At 37.3% G+C, this 23,581-nt stretch overlaps 1 protein-coding gene across 3 annotated transcripts in view; it reads left to right on the forward strand.

Annotated features, from left to right (window-relative positions):
* Nucleotides 1–23,581, forward strand: part of LOC136858761 (glyoxylate reductase/hydroxypyruvate reductase) — a 206,142-nt gene that overhangs the window by 109,902 nt on the left and 72,659 nt on the right. For 2 of the 3 annotated variants that reach the window (XM_067138538.2, XM_067138539.2), the window contains one exon: nt 18,978–19,108. The exons of the other annotated variant lie outside the window; for it this stretch is intronic. In XM_067138538.2, the coding sequence (XP_066994639.1) occupies nt 19,093–19,108 (16 nt within the window). In that variant the 5' untranslated portion in view covers nt 18,978–19,092. The remainder of the gene's footprint in view (nt 1–18,977; nt 19,109–23,581) is intronic. 3 annotated transcript variants of the gene reach the window in all.

Genomic DNA, 23,581 nt, shown 5'->3' on the forward strand with positions numbered 1-23,581 from the left:
AGTACAGTTTCTGTTCCTCTATGCCCTCCCACTCAATATTCTTCTTGTTGACCTCATATTTCTTGTATCCATTCATATCCTTTTACTTCTCGATCAAAGTAATTCTTTGCTGTTCTTGTTATGTCCATCCTCATAACATGTTCAAACCATTGTAGCCTGTGTCTTCCAGGGGCGAATGCTGGTCATAAAAGTCAGGCTTCCTCTTCTATTCGTTAAAGTTGGTGGGGTGGGACATGCATAGTTCTGAATGAATAAAATTTATAAACCCAATAATAGCTAAATCACATGTATCGGTTACATGAACATGCATTCAAACTGGTTACGTCACACCTTCAATAATGGCCAAAAGAATAAAAATCAGACACATTTTATAATTATTAACAAATCATGACAAGCCAGTGATTATATAATTTAAACAAGTAAACGTCAAACTATGTACACAGAAAAATTGCAACTATTTATTAGATCTTCCTACTTGAAAACAAACTCTACTCTGCGGCTTATCTTTACAAAACCATCAATAACTTCATCATAGAAAGAGGACTGTAATCTAATTTTTGCAAGCAATCCTTTTTCAATCGACAACGTAGCTAATGATGATAGCCTCTCCTGACCTTGAGTCGATCTGCGATATGTATTAATGCGTCTCAGTGTTGAAAAAGAACGTTCTGCAGAGGATGTAGTAGCAGGAATTGTTGCTACAAGTTTGATGAGCTTGAACATTTCTGGCATACCCATGTACAACTTATTAGTATGCATAAACTGCATTAAGCCTGAAACACTTTTCTCTTTAAAATAAGAAGATGAATACATCACACTTAATTCGGTTTTTAAGCGAACAATGTCGAAAAATGACCCATAGGTCTTTTCTAGGGCAGTAACATCACTGTCTGGAAACCTATTTCTGTGCTTCTCAAACAAATCACAATCCAACAGCGAGAAGAACACAAATTTCTTTATGCATTTAAAACGCTCTCCTATTTGGACAAGTACATTGTCAATCATTTCATTGAATAGACGTTTGTATTTTGATTTTTCTGGTTCATCACTAATTCTTCGATTTTTAAAGCACAGCTGTCCTCCATAAACATCAATTTCAGTATCAACTCCATACAAACTATCAAAATCTTCATCTCTCATAGATTGGATATTTAAAAAGAGCTCCTCAACCTTCTTGCCACAGTACTGAATATCCAGACTTTTTGTTTGTAAAATACTGAACACAGTATCGGAGAATGAAAAAATCTTGCAGAACACTGCCAGCAGAAATCTAGTGTTGAACTTAAGTAAGAAGAACAAAAATCCTTGTGCTTTCAATGTAGTGTCTTCATCCCAGTCGTCTAAAGTATCCTGTACATGTTGAAAGAATTTCACCAGCGTATCATAATATTCCTTCACAGTATTAATAAGACGTGAAGCAAAATTCCATCTCGTTGGTGCTACTGTTGGCAACTTCTTCTGAACAAAATCTCGAAGAGCAGCTGTTCTCTTTATAGACTTTGAAAAAAAGCAGCAAGTCCTGGCATTGTTTGGAAGAAAATTGTACATTCTTTGATTTCTGAAGCAGACTGCTGTAGTGTTAAATTCAATAGGTGGCTATAACAATGCACAAATGTCACATATGGATACTGGTCTTGAAGTAGTTTATTAAGCCCATTCACATGACCGGTTAAGACAGCAGCACCGTCATATGTTTGAGCCACAATCTTTTCCTCACAACTGAATTCTTTTAAAACAGCACGAACATGATTTAAGAGGGCTCCAGCAGTGCGATCTTTTCTAAAGTCAGCAAAACCAAGAAACCTCTCTTGAATTTCACCACTTTCATCTACAAAACGGAGTAAAGTAGAGAGTTGTGACTTATTAATGATATCGGACGTTTCGTCCAACGTTATTGCCACAAAAGTTGCTTGTTTGAGCTCCTCCTTTATTCTTCTCACAATTGCTGAACTTATTTCTGCTATTAAATCATTTTGGATTGCAGACGACGTCCCTCTAAAAATGGTGGAGTCTTTCAGATGAGCTGCCAGAACAGGATCATATTCACATAATTTGTAGAAGTTCGATGTAATTCCCTCTGTTTACGGAAGTTGCAGACTCGTCATGTCCGCGAAATGGTAGTTCCTGTTTTGCAAAAAAAAAAACACTGCATCGATCAGTCGTTTAAGTATGTCACGATTTTTCTTTACCTTTTCATTATGAAGTTGGTCACTGATGCGTTTCTGTTCATCCAGCTGGTGGTCGATCCTTGTACGCCCAAAGCTATTTAACTGCAAGAAACACTTCATATGGTTTTCAGATGTCTCATGTCTTGTAATGGACAGTGCCAGGGTGTTCAAAGTGTCAAAGCCACTTTTACACCATACACCGTTATCAGCAGAAAATAGTAAACACGGCCAGCAAAACAGTCTATTCAGTTTCTGGGACCCTGTCAACCAGTGCGTATTATTATATTGAGATACAGAGAATGAACGTACATATTCTCTATTTTTCTCCCTGTGCTGTGTCTTTAAATCTGGCAGCGCCGGACAGGGCCTGCCATTCTGCCATTCTTAATAATGTCTGTTTTCTCTTGGATAGTCCTCCGAGAAAATGGATTTGATAACAAACTGTCAATAATGCACGGTTTGGAACCCATTGCAGCACGTCAAATAATTCAGAATAGATGATCAGGAACTTACAGTACACTACTCACTGACACAACACACTAGCTCTGTAGCTCTCAGACCAGAGCTTCCAACTATACATTACAAACGTAACAGCTTGGAACCGGCCTTGGAGAGAAGAAACCTGCGCGCGCATACATTTCTCGCTGTGTCGACAGCTCCGCTGAAGCTCCTAAGACACGAGCAAGCTTCGCTGGACTCGCCAAGATATATGCAACATGCGATTTGTATAATGCAGATCTATTACAGATACGGTACATACTGTAATTTTTTTTAACTCGCCTGCTTTAGAAAAATATTGCGCTTGCGCAGCAAGCGTAGCATGCTCGGAGAAATCGCCCCTGGTGTCTTCTTAAAAGCTTGGTAACAGGTATTTTGATGCCAGCTATTTCTAATCTTGTCTTTCCTTGTCTTTTAGTTCATTGTTCATTGTACATTGTTCGTGTTGACTGGATTTTATTATTAGGCCTAGCCTTGTTATGTAGGGTACATGTTTTTTTGTTTTTTTAGTCCATAGGTGAGAATTGAAATGAAGTAGGCATGCAACATGGTCGGTTTTTTCTTTCTGGAGTATTTTATCATCCCAGAGTAGATTTCTCACTTGAAAATAACACTGAGAGGCTTTCAAAGTTCTATTAAGTATATCTTGGTTTATCTTTTGGAATGATACTTCCAACGCATTTGAAATTAGAAACAGATTGTAACAGAGTTCCCTCCTACCGGGCGAGTTGGCCGTGCGCGTAGAGGCGCGCGGCAGTGAGCTTGCACCCGGGAGATAGTAGGTTCGAATCCCACTATCGGCACACCAGGCAAATGCTGGGGCTGTACCTTAATTAAGGCCACGGCCGCTTCCTTCCAACTCCTAGACCTTTCCTATCCCATCGTCGCCATAAGACCTATCTGTGTCGGAGCGACATAAAGCCCATAGCAAAAAAAAAAGGAAAAAAAGAGTTCCCTCCAGGAAAATGTTTGAAACTGTGTCGGTGCGACATAAAGCCCAAGCAAAAAAAAAAAAAGAGTTCCCTCCAGGAAAATGTTTGAAACTGTGCCTTTCCTTGTGATAGTCATTTCAACAGCTTTTGTTTTACTGATGCTCAGTCCATATTCCTTAAACTTTCCATTCCAAATATTTGGTTTCTCCTGTACTTCTGCTTAACTTTCTCCCCCGATCAGTACATCCTCTGCAAATATTAGTGTGTTAGGTTCTTTGCAACATTCTTTGATAGATTTTATGATCCGATCCATGACAATGATGAACAGGAGAAGTGACAAGGCACTTCCCTTCTGAACTCCTCTTTTGGTTTCAAACCAATCTGATTTTCCATCGCATACTCGGATACAGCTAAAGCATATTTGATAGAACATCTCTACTTTATCAATCAGGACGTTTTTTGATTGTATCTTTTTAAAATTTGTTTTATGTTGCACCGACACAGATAGGTATTATGCCGACGATGGGATAGGAAAGGGTCAAGAGTGGGAAGGAAGCGACCATGGCCTTAATTGAGGTACAGCCCCAGCAATTGCCTGGTATGAAAATGGGAAACCACGGGAAACCGTCTTCAGGGCTGCCAACAGTGGGGTTCGAATCGAATATCTCCCGGATTCAAGCTCACAGCTACGCGCCCCTAACAGCAAGGCCAGCTCGCCCGGTAATCAGGACGTTTGGCATACTATACCTTCTAGGCATTCACAGATTATCTCCCTAGGCACACTGTTGTAGGCCTTCTAGATGTCCATAAAAACCATCACTAAATTCTTACCAAATTCCCGGTGCTTCTCTGTTAACATTCTTAAAGCATATTTCAGGTCTGTAGTACGCAATAAATACTATTGATGGGCTGTAAGAAAATGCATTTTATTTGTGATATTCTTATGCTGTGATTCTTCTCTCACTTAAATTCAACCTGGTTGTACTGCGCAGGTGCAGCAACTTCAGGTATTATTAACATGAACATAGGCATGTGAAATCAGGAACAACTATTAATACAAACATTCCAATAAAATAACAATATTCACAAACAAATAGAAAAACATAACAATAATAGAGAATGTTTCTCAAATACATTTTTGAACGAGTCTTATGTACAAAGTTTTCAATAATATTTAAAGTAAACCGAAAAATAGAATTTGGTTCATAAATAAATACTTTGAAGGAATGTTTTATGTATGAAGCTATGAAATATAATCACAAATTAAAAAACTAGAATTTACTTCATAAATACACTTTCTTAATAAATGTCCTATTATTATAATCATGTGATTCATGGTACAAAATGTGATAAGCTCTACCACCAGATTTACGCCTGAACAGTCTCCATTGGGAAATGCAATTCTCTGAAAGAGTGCCCGCTTTCTAATCTCATTTCTGGATACAAAACCATCTTAACCCAAAGTTGTCACAAGGAGTAATTAAATACCAGCTATTAAAGACAATTTACTCCACTATTGTGTAGTCAAATACACATAGAAATTACCAGAATTTTAAAGGTACATGTTTCGCCCACTATTTATTGGGCATCATTAGCCTCGTTTAATCTTAAAACACACACTGGTCTGAGGAATCTTAACAATTTACATAAAACGTATTGATGAACACTTACAGGTGTTGATACTGTGGTTGCATAATGACTACAGCACAAAAAATATTGAATACAATAGATACATACACTAAAATCACTTTGAAAAATTAAAACGTTCGTCTAAAAGTAATTGTCACACATTTTTTTCTTTAAATAATCCATGTCTGACACTGAAATGGATCTTTGTGATAAAAAGCTTGAACAATATATATCACGCGAGGAGAATAGATGATCACAACCAAGGCTTCACAGGATAAGAACAATACAGTTAAAATATATAGTATTTGATGAGGTTGAAGTCTAATATTTAAAATTAGGATGGAAGTACATAGTCGAATTGGAGGCGGTATAGATTAAGACCTTGGAATGTTGGATAAAAATCATAGTATGTCAAGAAGCGCTAAAAACATCGAAGAATTTGTCGAAAACGCTGTTAAAATTATCCAAATAAAAGAAGGTAGGTCAAATGACAATTTCGTATAACCAGAAAATGCCTCATGTAGACGTGGATGTCCGTAATAAACAATGTTGTCATTCTGGACTGAAACAGAAAGCGAACTTGACGGCGGGTAATTAGGCCGAGAGTATATCACTGAAAACTATATGTTGAATAATGTGTACTTACTCATTCTCAAGATGTAACGTATGTCCTAATGTATCTGCAGCGTTAGTCTGTTTGAAGTTCCTACTTCTAGTGTTGTATCGATATGGTAAAGGTGCTGGGAGTGTTGAGGGGAAGAGGGGGTACCGGTAGGCGAAGCTTCAAGTGTTGTTGTCAGTATAGGAGGGGCGTTATTTGAAGGAGCAAGTACGGGCTCCATATTTAGCGAAATAGAGGGAGCTTTTAATTCTAAGGATTCAAATACCTGAGGGACGTTACTGTGGTTTGGGTTGACCGTATTTAATAACTTAGGCGTTAAAATATGTAGCGGAATTCTGACTTCCGTGTCGTCATTAAGATTACGATCTTTATTATATGTCCTGTCCCAGGAAATGTAAATACTCTCTAATTCATTCAAAAGTTTACTTCGCACGTATTCCTGATTATTGTGAGATCTTTTTCTATTGAAGTGAAATGGTGTCCAGTTTCCTTCATGTGGGTGCTCATTGCCGAGTATTTATTATTTTTTCGGCATTGAAATGTTCCATGTACCTTTTACAAAAGCTTCGCCCAGTCTGTCCAACATCATGATTTTCCACACTGAGAACATGTTAATCTGTAAACTAATGAACCTGATCATCTATGAACATCTATGATTGTCGTAATTAATCTTATTATGATTAAAAATATGTTTTGAGTTGTGTTAACCTTTCGAAAGGCTATGTTCATATTATTTTACTGAAAGTATTCGTAATTTGGTGGACTACTGGGCTACTATAAGTGATATAAATTACATTTGGATAAAGAATGAAATTAAAGTGTTATATAAAAAGAAGTCGCAGTTAAATTTACAAATTTATAAGACACATTTAATAGTGGCCCAAGTATTGGTCCCATAGGAATAGAAGAAACTAATGCAATTAAAAGCATCACAAACACAACATTCTAAACAAAGTATACATAGACAGAGAATAAACCCTCTAGACAGCAACGCTCCTACGGTCGTAAATTTGACGAATGCACAATTTTCAAGTAAAGAGTTGGGGCTCTTAAATAAAGGCACTAAATACAATTGATCTAACGAGAAAAAAGAGGTTGACATCATTAACACAGTGGCCAATACTTTTTCAACTCGCGTATGAAGTACAAAGCGACATAAAAACGGAAATAAAGAAAAAACTTCGTAGGCTAGCCGAAGATTTGAATGCTAAATTTGATATCAGACAACACACATTAATACAAAATTTAAAAACTAAGATTGAAAACAACAACATTGTGGTAACTAAGGCTGACAAGGGGGAATCAATAGTTCTCTTAGACGAAGAAACATATATTTTAAAAAACAGAGGATTTCTTTAACAGTAATAGCCACGCGGTTCTTAATAAAGATCCACTGGTAAAGGTACAACATAATTTAAAGACAATAATAAAAAGTTCGGCACCTCTGTTTAAAGAACAAGATAAACAGAAACTCGTAAATATGAATCTGAATATTCCTGTGGCAAGAGCTCTTCCTGAAGTACATAAGAATGATATTCCAATGTGTTCTATTATCAACTGCCGTAACAGTCCAAATTATAAAGCCTCTAAGTACATCCATGGCTTCCTTGAGATACATTACGTGTTTAATAACAAGCAGCCCTTAAGGAATTCAATACTTTTTGTGAGATTTTAAGCAAATTTAATCTTCAACCAAATCAAGCAATATGCTCTTTCGATGTGATTAATACAGTATGTACCCAAATATTCCGACTAGTGACACAGTTAACATCATCTATGATAACATGTGTAAACACAGTGGCCTAAGTATAAAGGGAATCGATGAATTCATGAAACTTGTGAATTTTGTTCTGGACAACAATTATTTTACATTTAACAAAAAAATTATAAACAACGGTTTAGCAATGGGTGACCCAATATCGGGCATCCTAGCTGACATTTACATGGACTCAACTGAACACACAAAAATAAAAACTAATATTGAAGCGATTTGCTTATGGTTGAGATACGTGGACGATACATTCGTAATAATTGATAAAGATGTTACCAATAGTAGCGAGATATTGAAAATATTAAATAATATCGACCCTAACCTGAGTTTTACTAAGGAACATGAAGACAAGGGTTCCTTAAATTTTTAGACATAAAAGTTACACGAACCAATAACACTTTCGAATTTCAAATATATAGTGCACCCACTCACCTCCTGAGTCCCAGACTAGCCTTAATCTCAGGGGTGATCAGTTCGTAAAAGATAAAAATGTTAATAAAAAACAATCAAAATATATATCGGCGCACCAAATGAACACAGGGATGAACGGGGCATGCAAATTAAGGTAACGAGGGACGGCTCATTCATGGATACAAATTATAGACTCCACAATAGGACTGGGAAGTGACAACTTAAATTTCATTGGCATACTGGACTAACTACAATAAAAAGATATGGAAACTGTTTCCTATTGAAATTGCAATGAGGAGCAGTTTATTGACTTATTTTGCAAACTGCACATGATGACAATTATTACACTGGGACACTTCCATCCTGAAAAAAGGAATGACATAATACTTGGATTCACCTCACTACTCTGGTAGTGTACAATATTTGGTGAATTCGCCCCATTGGTTATTGGGGATCGAATCCACATCCGTATGAGTGGACGTTTCACCGCTGGAGATCTTCTTTCGGAGACGAAGGCATGAGAGTAACTATTTACTGTCATCTCCCCGTTCCGTTGGACATGAGTCACTTCCGGTATGTACATTCTGGTGAGCCGGACCCCCACCGTGGAAATGTTATCGTATTTAAAACGGAAATTTATAGTACGGACAAACTCTAGAATGTATTTCCAGATTCATAAACATGCCAAGTATAGCTCATTAACTCAAAGCTTGTCTCAATATTTACATTTGTCAATACGACAAGACGTACGGAAAGGTTCATTACTATGCTCTGACAATGAAGACATGTGCCATCCATGGGTTATTTCGCATCTACCGCTAACAATCTCCCACGTGGAAACCCAAAATCTGGTTCTGACCAGTTCGACACATGACGACTGTTCCGATCATATCTTCCTATGATTATTAAATAATTATCATTATCATCCTATATCGGATCATTATCATATTCTTTGATTACCACCAATTAGTTTATTATTATCATTAATTTCAATTATAATCCTATATTTGATTATTATAATTTGTCATCCGGGATGATTATATGCTAACCCTTGCCGACGTTTCAAATGAAGGGTCGTTCTTCCTCGTAATTTATCCGCACAAATTAATGATCAGTTTCCTAATAAAATATTATTATTGTTACTATTATTATTATCATTTGCGTAACAATGAATCATCGTCCATTAGACATCTTAATTTCCTTTCATCAATTATTATTACTGTATTCTCAAATTACTATTGCAAGTTCTTCTTCTCCTTCTTCAATATTTCATTATTATTATTATTATTATTATTATTATTATTATTATTATTATTATTATTAATATCAGTGGAGATTATCATTATCGTATCACTTATTCATCATGGATTTAATAGTTTACATCGATCTCACCATAATTATTCTCAAATTAATCGAATAAATTCTTCCTATAATTCCTCTTCATATTATTATTATTTAAAAATGGAAAGTTTGATATTTTAATTTCCACTGTTTAGAATTCAGTCACATATGTTAAATCCCGTTATGAACCACCAAATTCTGCTTTATATCGGTCGGGACAACACGGTATTCGGGACCGCACCTTCAGTTTCGTACTGCCGTTAATTTTATGGGGACACATGTTCTCCCAAGACGCATCTCACAACCTATGGCACATCACGGCTGGGCAAATACCTCCAATGCCGGCGATTGCTAAACTATTCCTTCCAATTCATTTGAAGTCCATCTTTTTTTTCATTGGAACTCTTCAAACATTTAATTCGTAAATTAATTCTCGGTGCGTGGATTGTGCCACTCATAACACAGGGATCGGCATTTTATATCATCTTAGGCCTTGAAATTCATCTATTTCATCATTACAAACAGTATGGCTCAATTTTACTTCATGCCGGATTTTCGTCCCTCATGACTTCCAACTCTACATATGGGCTCAAACCACTCTGGGCTTTCAACATATAGTGACCATTCTAATTCACGTGCCTCTATCGCTTTTAAACAAATTTTAATGGTTAAGATAAAGTCCAAAACGTGAAATCAACAATTTACGTAAAATCAAACTTACTGCCCGAATTAAATTCTTTAACGCTACATGTCATCTCCACATTGATTATTATTTGCACTAGCCAACTCACGAAGCACTGTCATTTTAATTATACTTTAACTTGCAAACGCACAAAATCTTATTATTATTAGTGTACTTTCCTTTGCCAACTCACGAACATTATTAATATCTCTAACTCGCAAACACACCCAGCAGTATTACTATTATTATAGAACTTGTGAACACACAAAGCACATAAAGCAGTATTATTATTATTATTATTATTATTATTATTATTATTATTATTATTATTATTATTATTATTATTATTATGACCTTCCGTACGCAACACCAATTTTACTCTCTGGCACTTTCATAATCTGGCTGTCTGGTAACAAATATTCATACTAACATACAAATAATCACCGCAGTGATTGAAAATCAAATAAATGGGTTAGCACAAAAGAAATCTAACACTTGAATTGAACTTAAATCAAAGTATCCACAAACAGCATGCCTTAATTGAAGGAAATATCCCATATTTACATTATATACAACAAACAAATACTCAATTAATTAATCTAACCCATTAGTACGTTAATATAAATTAGTTCGTCCGTCTATCAAACGAAATAATGGATTCGTTAGGCGAACCATGTTAAGTAACCATAATTAATCTACACTGAACCCCATTTTGTCGCGATAACATCCCCAAATATTAAATTGGTGTACTCATTCCTCTGTAGAATTCCATTGTCTCGTAGCGGATGAGAAGCCTCATGGCCCCATGGTAATTTTACTCGTACATCATATCGCACTTTATAAATTTAACATAATAAAACACTTCTGGGCGATTACCCATGATTAATACCTTACTAGATAATTTATACTAATTTATATAAGAATAAAAAATACTTATAGGTGCCTCTAGACCCATTAAATTTGCACAATATATTCTTCCTTGAGCCCGCACCACAAGTTGTGACACAATACGACGAAGTGTCGTTTCATTCGAACCGGCGCGTATTGCGTTCTTTATCCGGCACTTCCTTATGTATACGAGGCCGTGATCGCCTCGCTCCTACAGTTCCCTGCTACAATAATAGTTACACCGTCTATAATGAAATATTTATTTCAGGCTCTGGACAATGCCTTCGAAAATTACTATCGGCATTCCGTCGATCCTGTACATTCTAACACATGAAATGTTGAGAAATATATTATTTTCTCATACAGTGATACTGAAAATTTACACTCGATATTCTGAATAATTATCACTGTTCGTCTTCAACTTCATGACTACTAACGTACTTTCAACTCTAACAGAATCTATAATGCGTTTTCTGGTACTGAATTACAGAGTCACCGTGTCAGCGTATCAAATTATTTCAAACGAGTGGTTGATGTGAAGTCGACTCCCTACTATATATGGTCGACCTTGTTTCGCGCGTGGGTCATCCGGGGTCAGACCAGAGGGAGGGGGGTTGGTTATCCTAAATCGGCATTTGCAGGTGGGTTTGGATCTCTTAATATATCCCACTTAATAAACTGGCGATACACATTCATGTGTCGTATTCTGATCTCATATCGTTCGGCGATCACGGAGATATCACTTGATTTCTGTCCTCCACTTTTCGCGCGCTAAGTCGGCGTCCCTGATGGCGTGATCGTCTTGACCAATGGCGAGCTAGCGTGGGTCATTTCCAAGAATTCTTTACTTTAATTCATTACAATTACAATTAATCAACATTGGGATGGTATCACAAAAATCCCCTCTGTTCAATTTTGTGGTTGGAATAATGTAATTAACTTTATCGGAGAAGCTAACTGGAGTTCACCTTGCTTTCCCTTATTTTGGAGCATCTGCGAGTCTCTGATAAATTTTGTCATTGGCTAACACCGCAGCGGTTATTTTAAATATCTCTTCCTTGCAACCTGACGACATAATGCCTCGAGGCGTTGGAAACTCTATTTCGTCATCTTCTTCGTATTTTGTGACTCACCGGCTGCACCTTGTTCAGAAATAAATGCTCTCTCACTTCCTTGTTGCAATTAGGACTGTTGTTGTGAGTTCTACATTTAATCCTCTCAGCTTTCGACAAGGAAATAATACTACCCATAATTACAGGCTTAACTCTTGGCGACAGATTGTCGAGAATACGTCTGACTATGTTGAAATTCTTCCGTCCACACCAAACTGACATTGTACATAATGCAATATTCCCATATGTCTGCATTTATATTATAATATTGCACCCGTCATGCCGGGCTCAGCTCGGCCGGTGAGCGAGGATCTCCTGGGGTAGATCGTTCGCTTATCGGCTGTGCGAAAATTTTAAGTGCAGGGATAGATGATGAACTAGTGGCAAATGAGAGAAAGCCAAATAGGTTTCACACATTTATTACAACTACTGCTCTCCTCAAATTCTACAAATAATTTACAAAATCTAGGAACTTTCATATGACTCATCTTCTTTTATGTCGTTACCAACATGGACACTCCATCGATAAATGGAACAGCAAATGCCTGAGTCTGTAAATATAATATTTAGATTTTTAGTTGAAAATTAATTAAATGATTAATAATAATTAATTTGAGATTATCTCTTCCATTAATAATTAAATGATTTGAAAATAAAATTTCCTTCCTCAATGGACTTCATTTAAATCGAGTTTGAAAATGATCATTTTCACTCCTTTCTAAAAATTAAATAAAAAAATTTTATCTCATGAAATTATGGTTGAATCGTCTTCCTTGACCTCTAAACTAGTTAATAAATTCCCTTTCATAATTATTCAGTAGTTGATCTTCACACAATAATTTGGAATTTGACATCATGTTAACCTACATTTACCCATTGATTGAAAATAATTAGTTATGTCACGCTTACAACTTCTATTTTGTGAATTCAATCCACTGACATGGCCTATACTTATTTATATGTATTCGCTAGTTAAGACCCTATTCTTCCTTAAAAACGAATAAAATTCATTAAAGGTTTATATTCTGTCAAATAGTGAACCACTGAAGTTGGCATAAAATTGGCCAAAAATCCACGAAACAGCGAAGAGCATCATCACAAATATGGACTGTAAAATTACAATGAGCAAAACACAGACAAATCACACACACTACATTCACACAAAGATACACGGAAATATTATATACATATTTACACGAATGCTAGCCCTTGATTATTATTTTCATGTTTGTTCAAAGTCAGGGAAAATATTCTCATGATGACAATATCGTGGGGACTTCCTCTCATCAACTTGAGATGTGATAGAGCAATGATTATCACTTTATTGAAGAATTCAGTCATACGACGATGTTTAGTGAAAATTTACGAGCAAAAATCATCCGAAAATCATCGACAAAATTGCCTAAACACAGGTCAGAATTAACATTACGCGCACGCGGTTCATGAGCTGCGATATTTATTTTTACCTTTCCACCATAATTGTGGCTCTCAATTAATCTGCGCTCACAACGAAGAAATTATGTCAGGTAACATATTTTCTTCTTAAATTGACTCAATAATGGATGCACAACTTATCTGCTAAATTCTATAATATCCATCTACCAGTCAAATAATTATAATAGCACAGCAAAAATATATATAAATGTATCGGTCAAATACTGCCATTTCCCAGGCCTAAATTAATAGAAATGAGCGCACATCAACCTTATTCAATAATAATTATTATTACGCTCATGACCTTAGGTGTTCCTTTACGCGATAATTAGGTTAATTTATTTTTATTTTATTATTATTATCCCTGGCCGCGCAAGATCATACATGCGGAAGTTACTGCACAACAATATCTCAGATGACTCTATCGCGCTCGGAATCCAACCATACGTCGTATAATCGAGGAATGAACTCTGATATAATGGAATCCCCGAAATTACTGTCCCATCTGATCTCAATTCAAGTATAAAAATTATTCAAATAATCCTAGTTTAACGTTGAGGTCGTATTACTTTTATTTCTCCTGCCACAAGGAACTCGGGACAGTTGAAACATTTCTCGATGACATTCACTCAAAACAAGCTAATAGGTTCAAAATACACACACTCATCATCCCAAACTACCTTCACCAAGAAAGAAGAGGCGGAAAAAATTCTAACTAATAGAAATTCTTCTAAGCAAATAAGTAGAGGCTATATCATTACACTTTACATTTTACAAATAGGAAGAAAGAATAATGTTTAAATATTACTTGGTGGTGACTGTCGATCGTAGAACTCGGGCTGATGACCTAGTGCATTACCGCGTTACGCACCATCGCTCCTGGTCTCGCCCGTCTGAGCTGCTTCACATTTTACTCGTTCATTGAGGACATGCTGGCGCGCTGGAAACCACACCATTCATATCGTAGGAAGACAGGCATCCTGACTTGCACTCGAACCAATAATCTTCTCTGTAGAAGTTCTTGCGAAAGCTGAAACTGAAAATTAAGTCTGAGACAAGTCCAAAACACACACCGCTGTTTGACGAGATGGAAAAGCAACTTATCTTTTAATATCTTCAGTTAATTGTAAATAGAATCTGTGAATGTCTGAACTGCTATCTGTAACATGTTGGAAGCTCTAAATAAGACGAAGTTCCCCAGTGAGCAAAGTGCGTCTTTTCACGTCTGTAGTTGAAGTCAGAATAAATCCCCACTCGTCGCGTTCAGAGGTAGAAAATTCAGAGTAAAGTTTCCTTAGGAAAATCCATAATTCACCGTCTTAAGACAGGGGTGCGTCTTTTCATTATACAGGATTGGTCACTTCATTAACTTCACACGAAATTTATCACCTGATTGGCTCCCATAGTCAGACGTCATATAACTTTGCTAGTATCGATCGAGCATTAGACACACATTTCGCCTGATCACGTGGTATTCACGGCTGATTTGAAGGTTACCTGACTAGCGGTATCTGCTCGTTCCCTCTCGCTCGCTCTTAGCTGGGATTTCCATACACCTGGTAACTGGTTCTAGTCGACTCAACGTGCTAAAACTCCCTTCCTGGTTCACGAAATAATGTTCCAATTCACAGTAGAAATAAAATATTCTCCCTTAAATGATTTTTACCACTTTTGAAGGGGACAATATCAAATCATGATAACTAGGGCCCATCTCATCCAGGTACAATAGAAAGCCTACAAATTCTCCGATAACTATAAATAATTCCTAATTACACTCCGGTTCCCAGAAACAAGCATCTTTTCATATTTTAATTTACAGAGCACTAAGGATCCCTCTTTCCCATACTAACTTAAGAAATGAGTTAAACTACATAAGAAACATAGCCAGACTTAATGGGTTTAAGTTCGAGATGATGAACCGCTTAATTCACAAAATCAAAACCAAGTTATCCCCGAATCTCATACCCAACAAACCAAAAAGAACTAAATACGCCACTTTCACTTATAGTAGCCCAGTAGTCCACCAAATTGCGAATACTTTGAGTAAATACAATATATGAAGATAGCCTTTCGAACGAAAAACACAACCCAAAACATATTTTTAATCATAATAAGATTAATTACGACAATAATAGGTATTCAGGTACAGGAGATTACAGATTAGCATGTTCTCAGTATGGGAAATCATATGTTTGAAAGACTGGGCGAAGCTTTTATAAAAAGTCCGTGGAACATTTCAATGCCGACAAAAATAATAAATACTCGGCAATAAGCACCCACATGAAGGAAACTGGACACCATTTCACTTCAATAGAAAAAGATCTCACAATAATCAGGAATACGTGCGAGGTAAACTTTTGAATGAATTAGAGAGTATTTACATTTTCTTGGACAGGATATATAATAAAGATCGTAATCTTAATGACGACACGGAAGTCAGAAGTCCGCCACATATTTTCACGCCTAAGTTATTAAATACGGTCAACCCAAACCACAGTAAAGTCTCTCAGATATTTAAAACCTTAGATTGAAAAGCTCCCTCTATTTCGCTAAATATGGAGCCCATACTTGCTCCTTCAAATAACGCCCCTTCTATACTGACAACAACACGTGAATCTTCGCCTACCGGTACCCCCTCTTCCCCTCAACACTCCCAGCACCTCTACCGTCTCGATACAACACTAGGGGTGGCGTGCACCAACCAAGAGTAAGTTCTACTTTCGTAGTAAAGTACTCTTGACGTCAGCATTCGGCGACTTCCACACGAGAGTAAATTACTTCCGAAGTATTTTAGTCCTTTCAGATACTCCTGGACTAAATTACTACAAGAGTAAAATGTTCAAGAGCACCATCTTGTAGTATATTACTGAAGAAGTAAATAACGTACGAATATAGGTCAGAATTTACTCTCACATCGTGCACGGAGTAAGCTATGTTTAGACTTGTTGACTAATGATAATATCGTGCCGTATATGAGAGGAAAGACGTTTCAAACGTGTTTATGGATTACTTAGATTATATTGACGATCTCGACGCAGAAAACGATGGGAAATGTAATAGTGCGTAGGCCTACAGTGAGTGAAAGGCGAGAGTCGTGTAATGAGCACACGGCGAGATTCAGGGACGTTTTTGGTCTTAGGAAGGAATCCTTTACTTTCCTTCTAAATCTACTTGGAGATCGCTTACAGCTGATTTCTGGTCTTAATTTTGTTTGTATCTCTCAAATTACAGTTGCTGTGTGCCCTACGAGTGTTTGGTACCGGAACATTTCAGTACAGTTGCCGGTGATCTAATTAACGTTTACCGCACAACTGCTGGCCGTATCTTTCATCGCGTAGTTAAAGCACTAGTTGAGGCCAAATACAGACTCTACTGTATTTGTTGAGGCTAAGAGGGAGGTACGCCTGAAAATGATGATGATTGTTCGGAAAATAAAGGGATATTCTTCACATTGGCAGGTTTCCACACATCGTGGATGCAATTGACTGTGACTGCGCGCATATTCCCATTTTTTCCTCTCGGTGACAACGGTGAACTTTTCAGAAATCGGAAGAGGTATTTATCTTTTTTCAATTTGCTTAACGTCGCACCGGTACAGATAGGTGTTATGCCAGCGATAGGGCAGGAAAGGCATAGGGATTGGGAAGCGGCCGTGGCATTAAGGTAGGGCCAACAGACCCAGCATTTGCCTGGTGTGAAAATGGGGAAATTTCGCTGTGGATGTAGGCGATCTGTATGAAGAGACCACCATCAGTTTTATTTTTCCCGTGTGTCGATGACTTTCTGCTTTGCTTCAACTTCGCTTTTAAGTCCTTCTACAGAATCTTAACTTGCACTTCACTGCGTTTTCCGTCACTCGAAGCATTAAATTCTTCTGTCACGACTTTCCATGAATTTCCTTTCTTATTCAGCATCTTTATGTTGTGTTCCTTACACCCTGTATCCTTTGCATAGATCGTCATTATCTCTATTAACAAGCATTTATCTTTTTCGCTTACGTTTTTTCCCATGTCCTAACGCACATAACTTTATCCAATTAGATTTCTTTAAAGAAGATACACGAACACAACACTACTCCGCGAGTAACGAACGCTACTTCTATAGTAGTAACTAAAAGAGTAAATTATACTTCAACTCTCCGACGTTACTTCCGGAGTAAATAACTCCCGTAGTAATCTACTTCTGCAGTATGGTCTTCTTTAGTAAACGCTACTTCCGTAGTAATTTACTCCAAGATGGTGCACGCCACCCTAGAAGTAGGAAGTTCAAACAGACTAACGCTGCAGATACATTAGGACATACGTTACATCTTGAGAATGAGTAAGTACACATTATTCAACATATAGTTTTCAGTGATATACTCTCGGCCTAATTACCCGCCGTCAAGTTCGCTTTCTGTTTCAGTCCATAATGACAACATTGTTTACTACGGACATCCACGTCTACATGAGGCATTTTCTGGTTATACGAAATTGTCATTTGACCTACCTTCTTTTATTTGGATAATTTTAACAGCGTTTTCGACAAATTCTTCGATGTTTTTAGCGCTTCTTGACATACTATGATTTTTATCCAACATTCCAAGGTCTTAATCTATACCGCCTCCAATTCGACTATGTACTTCCATCCTAATTTTAAATATTAGACTTCAACCTCATCAAATACTATATATTTTAACTGTATTGTTCTTATCCTGTGAAGCCTTGGTTTTGATCATCTATTCTCCTCGCGTGATATATATTGTTCAAGCTTTTTATCACAAAGATCCATTTCAGTGTCAGACATGGATTATTTAAAGAAAAAATGTGTGACAATTACTTTTAGACGAACGTTTAATTTTTCAAAGTGATTTTAGTGTATGTAGCTATTTTATTCAATATTTTTTGTGCTGTAATCATTATGCAACCACAGTATCAACACCTGTAAGTGTTCATCAATACGTTTTATGTAAATTGTTAAGATTCCTCAGACCAGTGTGTGTTTTAAGATTGAACAAGGCTGATGATGCCAAATAAATAGTGGGCGAAACATGTACCTTTAAAATTCTGGTAATTTCTATGTGTATTTGACCACACAATAGTGGAATAAATTATATTGAATAAGTGGTATTAAAATTACTCCCTGTGTAAATTTTGTGATTAGCTATTTTTCAATACGGAATAATGACGAGAATAATGGTTTGTAATAAAAACATCTACCACCTTCTCCAGATTTAACGCCTTAGCAGCCTCCAAACACTACCAAACTCCACGTTTTATAAGGACTTAACATTTAAAAGAGAATTTTCTTGGGGGGACAAGATGGAGCTCTGCTCCCCTAAAATCATTTTTAAGGGGCAGAAAATGCCTTGTCCCACCGAAGTCGGTGCCATTGGTACGTACGGTACCATACAGTTTTAGAATATGTTGAGACAATTAGCAATTAAAAAAGAACGAGGGATAGGAAATCATATTTTCATTATACTAATTATTTTATTTTTTAATTTTTAGATGTGAATTGATAATTTGCCCCGAACTTCCACATCCTAGTCGTAAGAACATTCTGGACAGAATCAAAGGTGTGGATGCAGTATTCTGGTGGACCAGGGAAAGACTGGATACTGAAATGCTTGATACTGCAGGTACGCACTAAATCACATGTAGTCTTTATATACTGACAAATGCAAAGTTCTTTACATTCGTATAATTATGTGGATAATATCGTCATTGTTTTTATGAAACGCCCTATGTGAGAAAATCATAATTTTTCAGGAGGAAGAAAAAACAAACTTAGTGCGAACGGACCATGATTTTGTTGAATTTATTGATTAGTGACATTGTATAATGCAAATATACGCACTGTCAGTCAAAATGCATTAAACATGCAGGGCGCCAGGAAATGTTCTCCGCAGCGCCTATGTGCTGCCGCGCGAGGTGACATCAGCAATTAAGTTGGCAGCATGACTGCTGCCGCTTGTATAAAAATAAAACAAACAAACAAACAAACAAACAAATAAATAAACAAACAAACAAACAAAAAAACAAACAAACAAACAAACAACAAACAGTAAACAGTAAACTTTGTACTCACCACAGCAATTCATAACAGATGCTGGAAGTGTTGTCCTTGTATTCAAAGACAGACTTCAACACGTCTACACATATTGTCGAAGGTTTTCACTATAGTTTCTTGCGTAATCTTTTCTCGTCTGTTAAAAGCGCATGCAAGCCTGTTCTCGGTACATCGTGAACTAAACCGGTCACACGAAATTAACTTATGAAATCCAGAACGGTATCCCGGTTTGGACACTTTGAATTAGGAAACCGCACCTGAAATTGTAGTTTTACATTTTCTGTAAACCGATCGCTTTCGCGAAAAACTTATTCCACCAAATAAGTTCTCTTTTCAGTAGTAAACATTACCACTTGTATCCTGTTGCACTATTCCAATAACCTGTATGAACGCTCGCTTAATGAAATACACATTGACGATTTTGACAGCCCACAGCTCACACATGTAGCCTGTTATCCTGTTGACCTTGGCCTGTCGTCGAGTGAGTGTGAAGATATGACACCGTGCTGCCAACTAAACTGCTGATGCTCCCTTATTCAGCAGCATGCAGGCACTGCGGAGAACATTTCCTGGCGCCCGTTATTACAGATATTAGACTATAAATTTGATTTTATGCCAGAACTCTCACGTAGAAGAAATCAAATGGCTGCTTTGAAATACATAGTAGCTTTTGTTAAAGGCCTAATAATACTTGTTTTTGTAAACCTATTGGCATTCATTCTTGTTTTAATATCAAATTCTACATTTTAGCATACTTATGTATACACTTGCTGTGTGCATTTCTTCTAGTCTAAGTATTTATTCGGAAACATGGCTGTGTGTGTTTTCTTGGAATTTTTTGTTCAATGCTGCAGTGCTATTTCACATCATTGGATGTTATGTGTGATATCTAGAGTTTTATATTTTTAATTATTTCTGTTACGGAGTTTCCGTGGAGCAGAAAGAGGTGAAAGAAGGTGCTGGTTGGAATGGGTCTATCTACTATATCAAAGATTAACTTAAAACTTTAAATAAAGGTTATATTTCTTTTCAAGAAAACAAACTTAACAATTTTTCACTTAGTGAAATAACAAGGTTACAGGTAAAATGACAATTTCAAGAACTGGAAAACCCACGAATAGGGAATTTAACAATTTTTGGGCTTCAAGCCCCTAGTTTACAAATTTACAATTTCGCAAATGTGGTATTTTTTGACAAGGACAGAAATCTCCCAATTCAAGAGCACTTTGCTCCAAAGTGCCTTCCAGAGTCACCCCTCAGTGTTGCAGAAATCTCAGAAAAGAGCTTACAGGCTCTCCAACATCAATCATGGAGACTGCGCTCCCAATTTCTTACAGCCTACTCAAGGCAAAATTACACAAAATCATACAGTATCCGGCCTCTCTAGGCCCAACCTACAAGTTACAATTTTACACAGGGGTATCTATTACCCAAACTACTGGGCGTCGTGGAAAGAAGAACAGGTTAAATTACTGGCCCGAACACAAAATGAATGGAGGCGTACACTTGCACTCCTAGAAAATAAAAAACCCTAATTGGGCTCTCGGCCCGATGATGCAGAGTGTTGGATGACGAATTGAATGCTGTAGCACACATGTTGTATTACTAAACAGCGATGATTACTCTGGTAGTGGACTGTAGTTTGGTTAAGCACGTGATAAGACCATAGGGCCGAGTCATGCATCAATATTACACGTAAATAAAACATTTATTACAATTAAACATGATTAACAAACTGCGTAGAAATTATTTACACATTAACAATAAACTGAAATGCCTGGATGGCTATTGATTAAGTTAGAGGCCATGTGGCCGCGAATGCTTCTCTAGCCGACATGTTGTCTTGTTCGAGTCTGTCTCGTTTTCTTGCCGGAAACCAGATGCATTCTGGACACTCAATAGAGACGCGGACAAGAGCGCGCTCTGTATAAATTTTCTAAGAGGACGGAACATTCTCCCCTCTGTTGATTGCATTCAATCAAGACAAAATACAGTTTCAATGAAAATAACACTAACATAAAACAAAATGTCATCAGAATACAAATACATAATAATAAATGTTGCACTTAAATGAACGTCAATCACAAATTAACATAGATAAAATGAAACAGAACTGTACACTGGTGTGCAGGCTGATGTATTGTTTGTTTTGTTCACAGCTGCACAATGAGAGTTTTTGAATTGTTCATTTTGTTAAATGACTGTACAATATAACTACAAAAACAACTTTATACACCAATCAACTCACTGACACTGTAAGGAATCATATTGTCATTAAAAAGAAAACACTACTCGATGGGAAGGGGACACAACTTCACTATTGGTCTCTTGAAATTTCCATGAGCAGTTTTTATGGTGACTGCTCGCACAAGTCCATCGAGACCTGGGTGAAGTTCCTCAACCACACCTAGTCTCCACTGAAGCGGGTGTAAATTGTCCTCCTTGATAACCACCACTGCTCCAAGTTGTATACAAGGTTGCTGGGAGGCCCACTTTGGCCTGTTTTGTAGTTGGGTTAAGTATTCCTTATGCCATCTGGTCCAAAAGTGTTGCACCATTTGCTGCAACCGTTTCCATGCTGAAAGTTTATTGCTGGGTACAAGTATCAGATTGGATTCAGGAATGGAATTCAAACTGTTACCAGTAAGAAAATGACCTGGAGTCAAGGGTTGAGGGTCAGTCGTATCTGAGGATAGGACTGTAAGTGGACGAGAATTTAAACAGGCTTCAATTTGTGTGAGCACAGTATTAAGCTCTTCAAATGTTAATGATGAGTTTCCAACAACTCGATGCAAATGATATTTAACTGACTTGATGCCAGCTTCCCATAATCCTCCAAAATGGGGTGAACGAGGTGGAATGTAATGCCAGTTGATACCCTTGTTTGCCAGATTGCTTACAACTTCCTCTTGATGCTGCGGTGATGCTATGAATTGGTGAAGATCTTTTAATTCTCTATCGGCTCCAATAAACGTAGTAGCATTGTCACTGTAGATATCTGCGGGCTTTCCTCTTCTGGCTATGAAACGGCGAAGTGCGGCTAAGAAGGCATCTGTAGTAAGACTGCTGACTACTTCCAAATGTACAGCCTTTGTCGTGAAGCAAACAAATAGTGCGATGTATGCCTTGATACGGACATTGCTCCTCTTGTTAATTGGGCGAAGTAGAATAGGACCTCCATAATCAATGCCACAAACACTGAATGGACGTGCTGGTTGAACTCTATGCTCAGGATAGTCAGCCATGAGTTGATGACTAGTTACACCTTTCAATTTGTAACATGTTACGCATTTGTGCACTTGCTGTCTGGCTACATTTCTGCCATTCAGAATCCAATAACGTTGACGAAGGGTTGCTAACAACAATTCTGGTCCTGCATGAGCTTGTTGTAAGTGTTCATGTTTGACAATTAGAGTCGTCAGGTGATGTTTTGATGGTAACGGTATTGGATGTTTGGATGAAAACGGAATCGATGCATTCTTCAACCTGCCTCCGACCCTTAGAATATTGTTGTGTAAGAAGGGACATAGGTTCCTTGTCTGGCTCTTCTTAGAGACTACGCCTCCGTTTTTCAGGTCTCCAATCTCTTCTGAGAAGGCTGCATTTTGTGCAATACGAATGCAGACTTCTAATGAATGTTCCAATTCTTCAACATTTAAAGGTCCAATTTTCTTGTCCCTGGCATGCTTAATGTTGTGCAAAAATCTGTAACAATAAGCTATTACTCGTTGCAGTCTTATTAATGATGAGAATTTCTCAATAATAGTTTCAGCTTGTGTCACTACTAATAGTGTGGATGATTGTCGCTGCTCTGCTATGGCGAGCGAATCCTCAACATTGTTGTTCTGCGGCCAATTTAACTCAGAAGTGGACAACCAGGCGGGTCCTGACCACCAAATGGTTGAGTTTTGCAGATCTGCTGGTCTGACGCCTCGAGAAATCAAGTCCGCTGGATTATCTTGTGATGGTACATGATGCCAGTCACTAGTGTTCGTTGATTGTTGAATGTGAGCTACCCTATTTGCTACAAAGGTCTTCCAAC

The sequence above is a fragment of the Anabrus simplex genome, chromosome 1, assembly GCF_040414725.1.
Source record: "Anabrus simplex isolate iqAnaSimp1 chromosome 1, ASM4041472v1, whole genome shotgun sequence".
Taxonomy (NCBI): domain Eukaryota; kingdom Metazoa; phylum Arthropoda; class Insecta; order Orthoptera; family Tettigoniidae; genus Anabrus; species Anabrus simplex.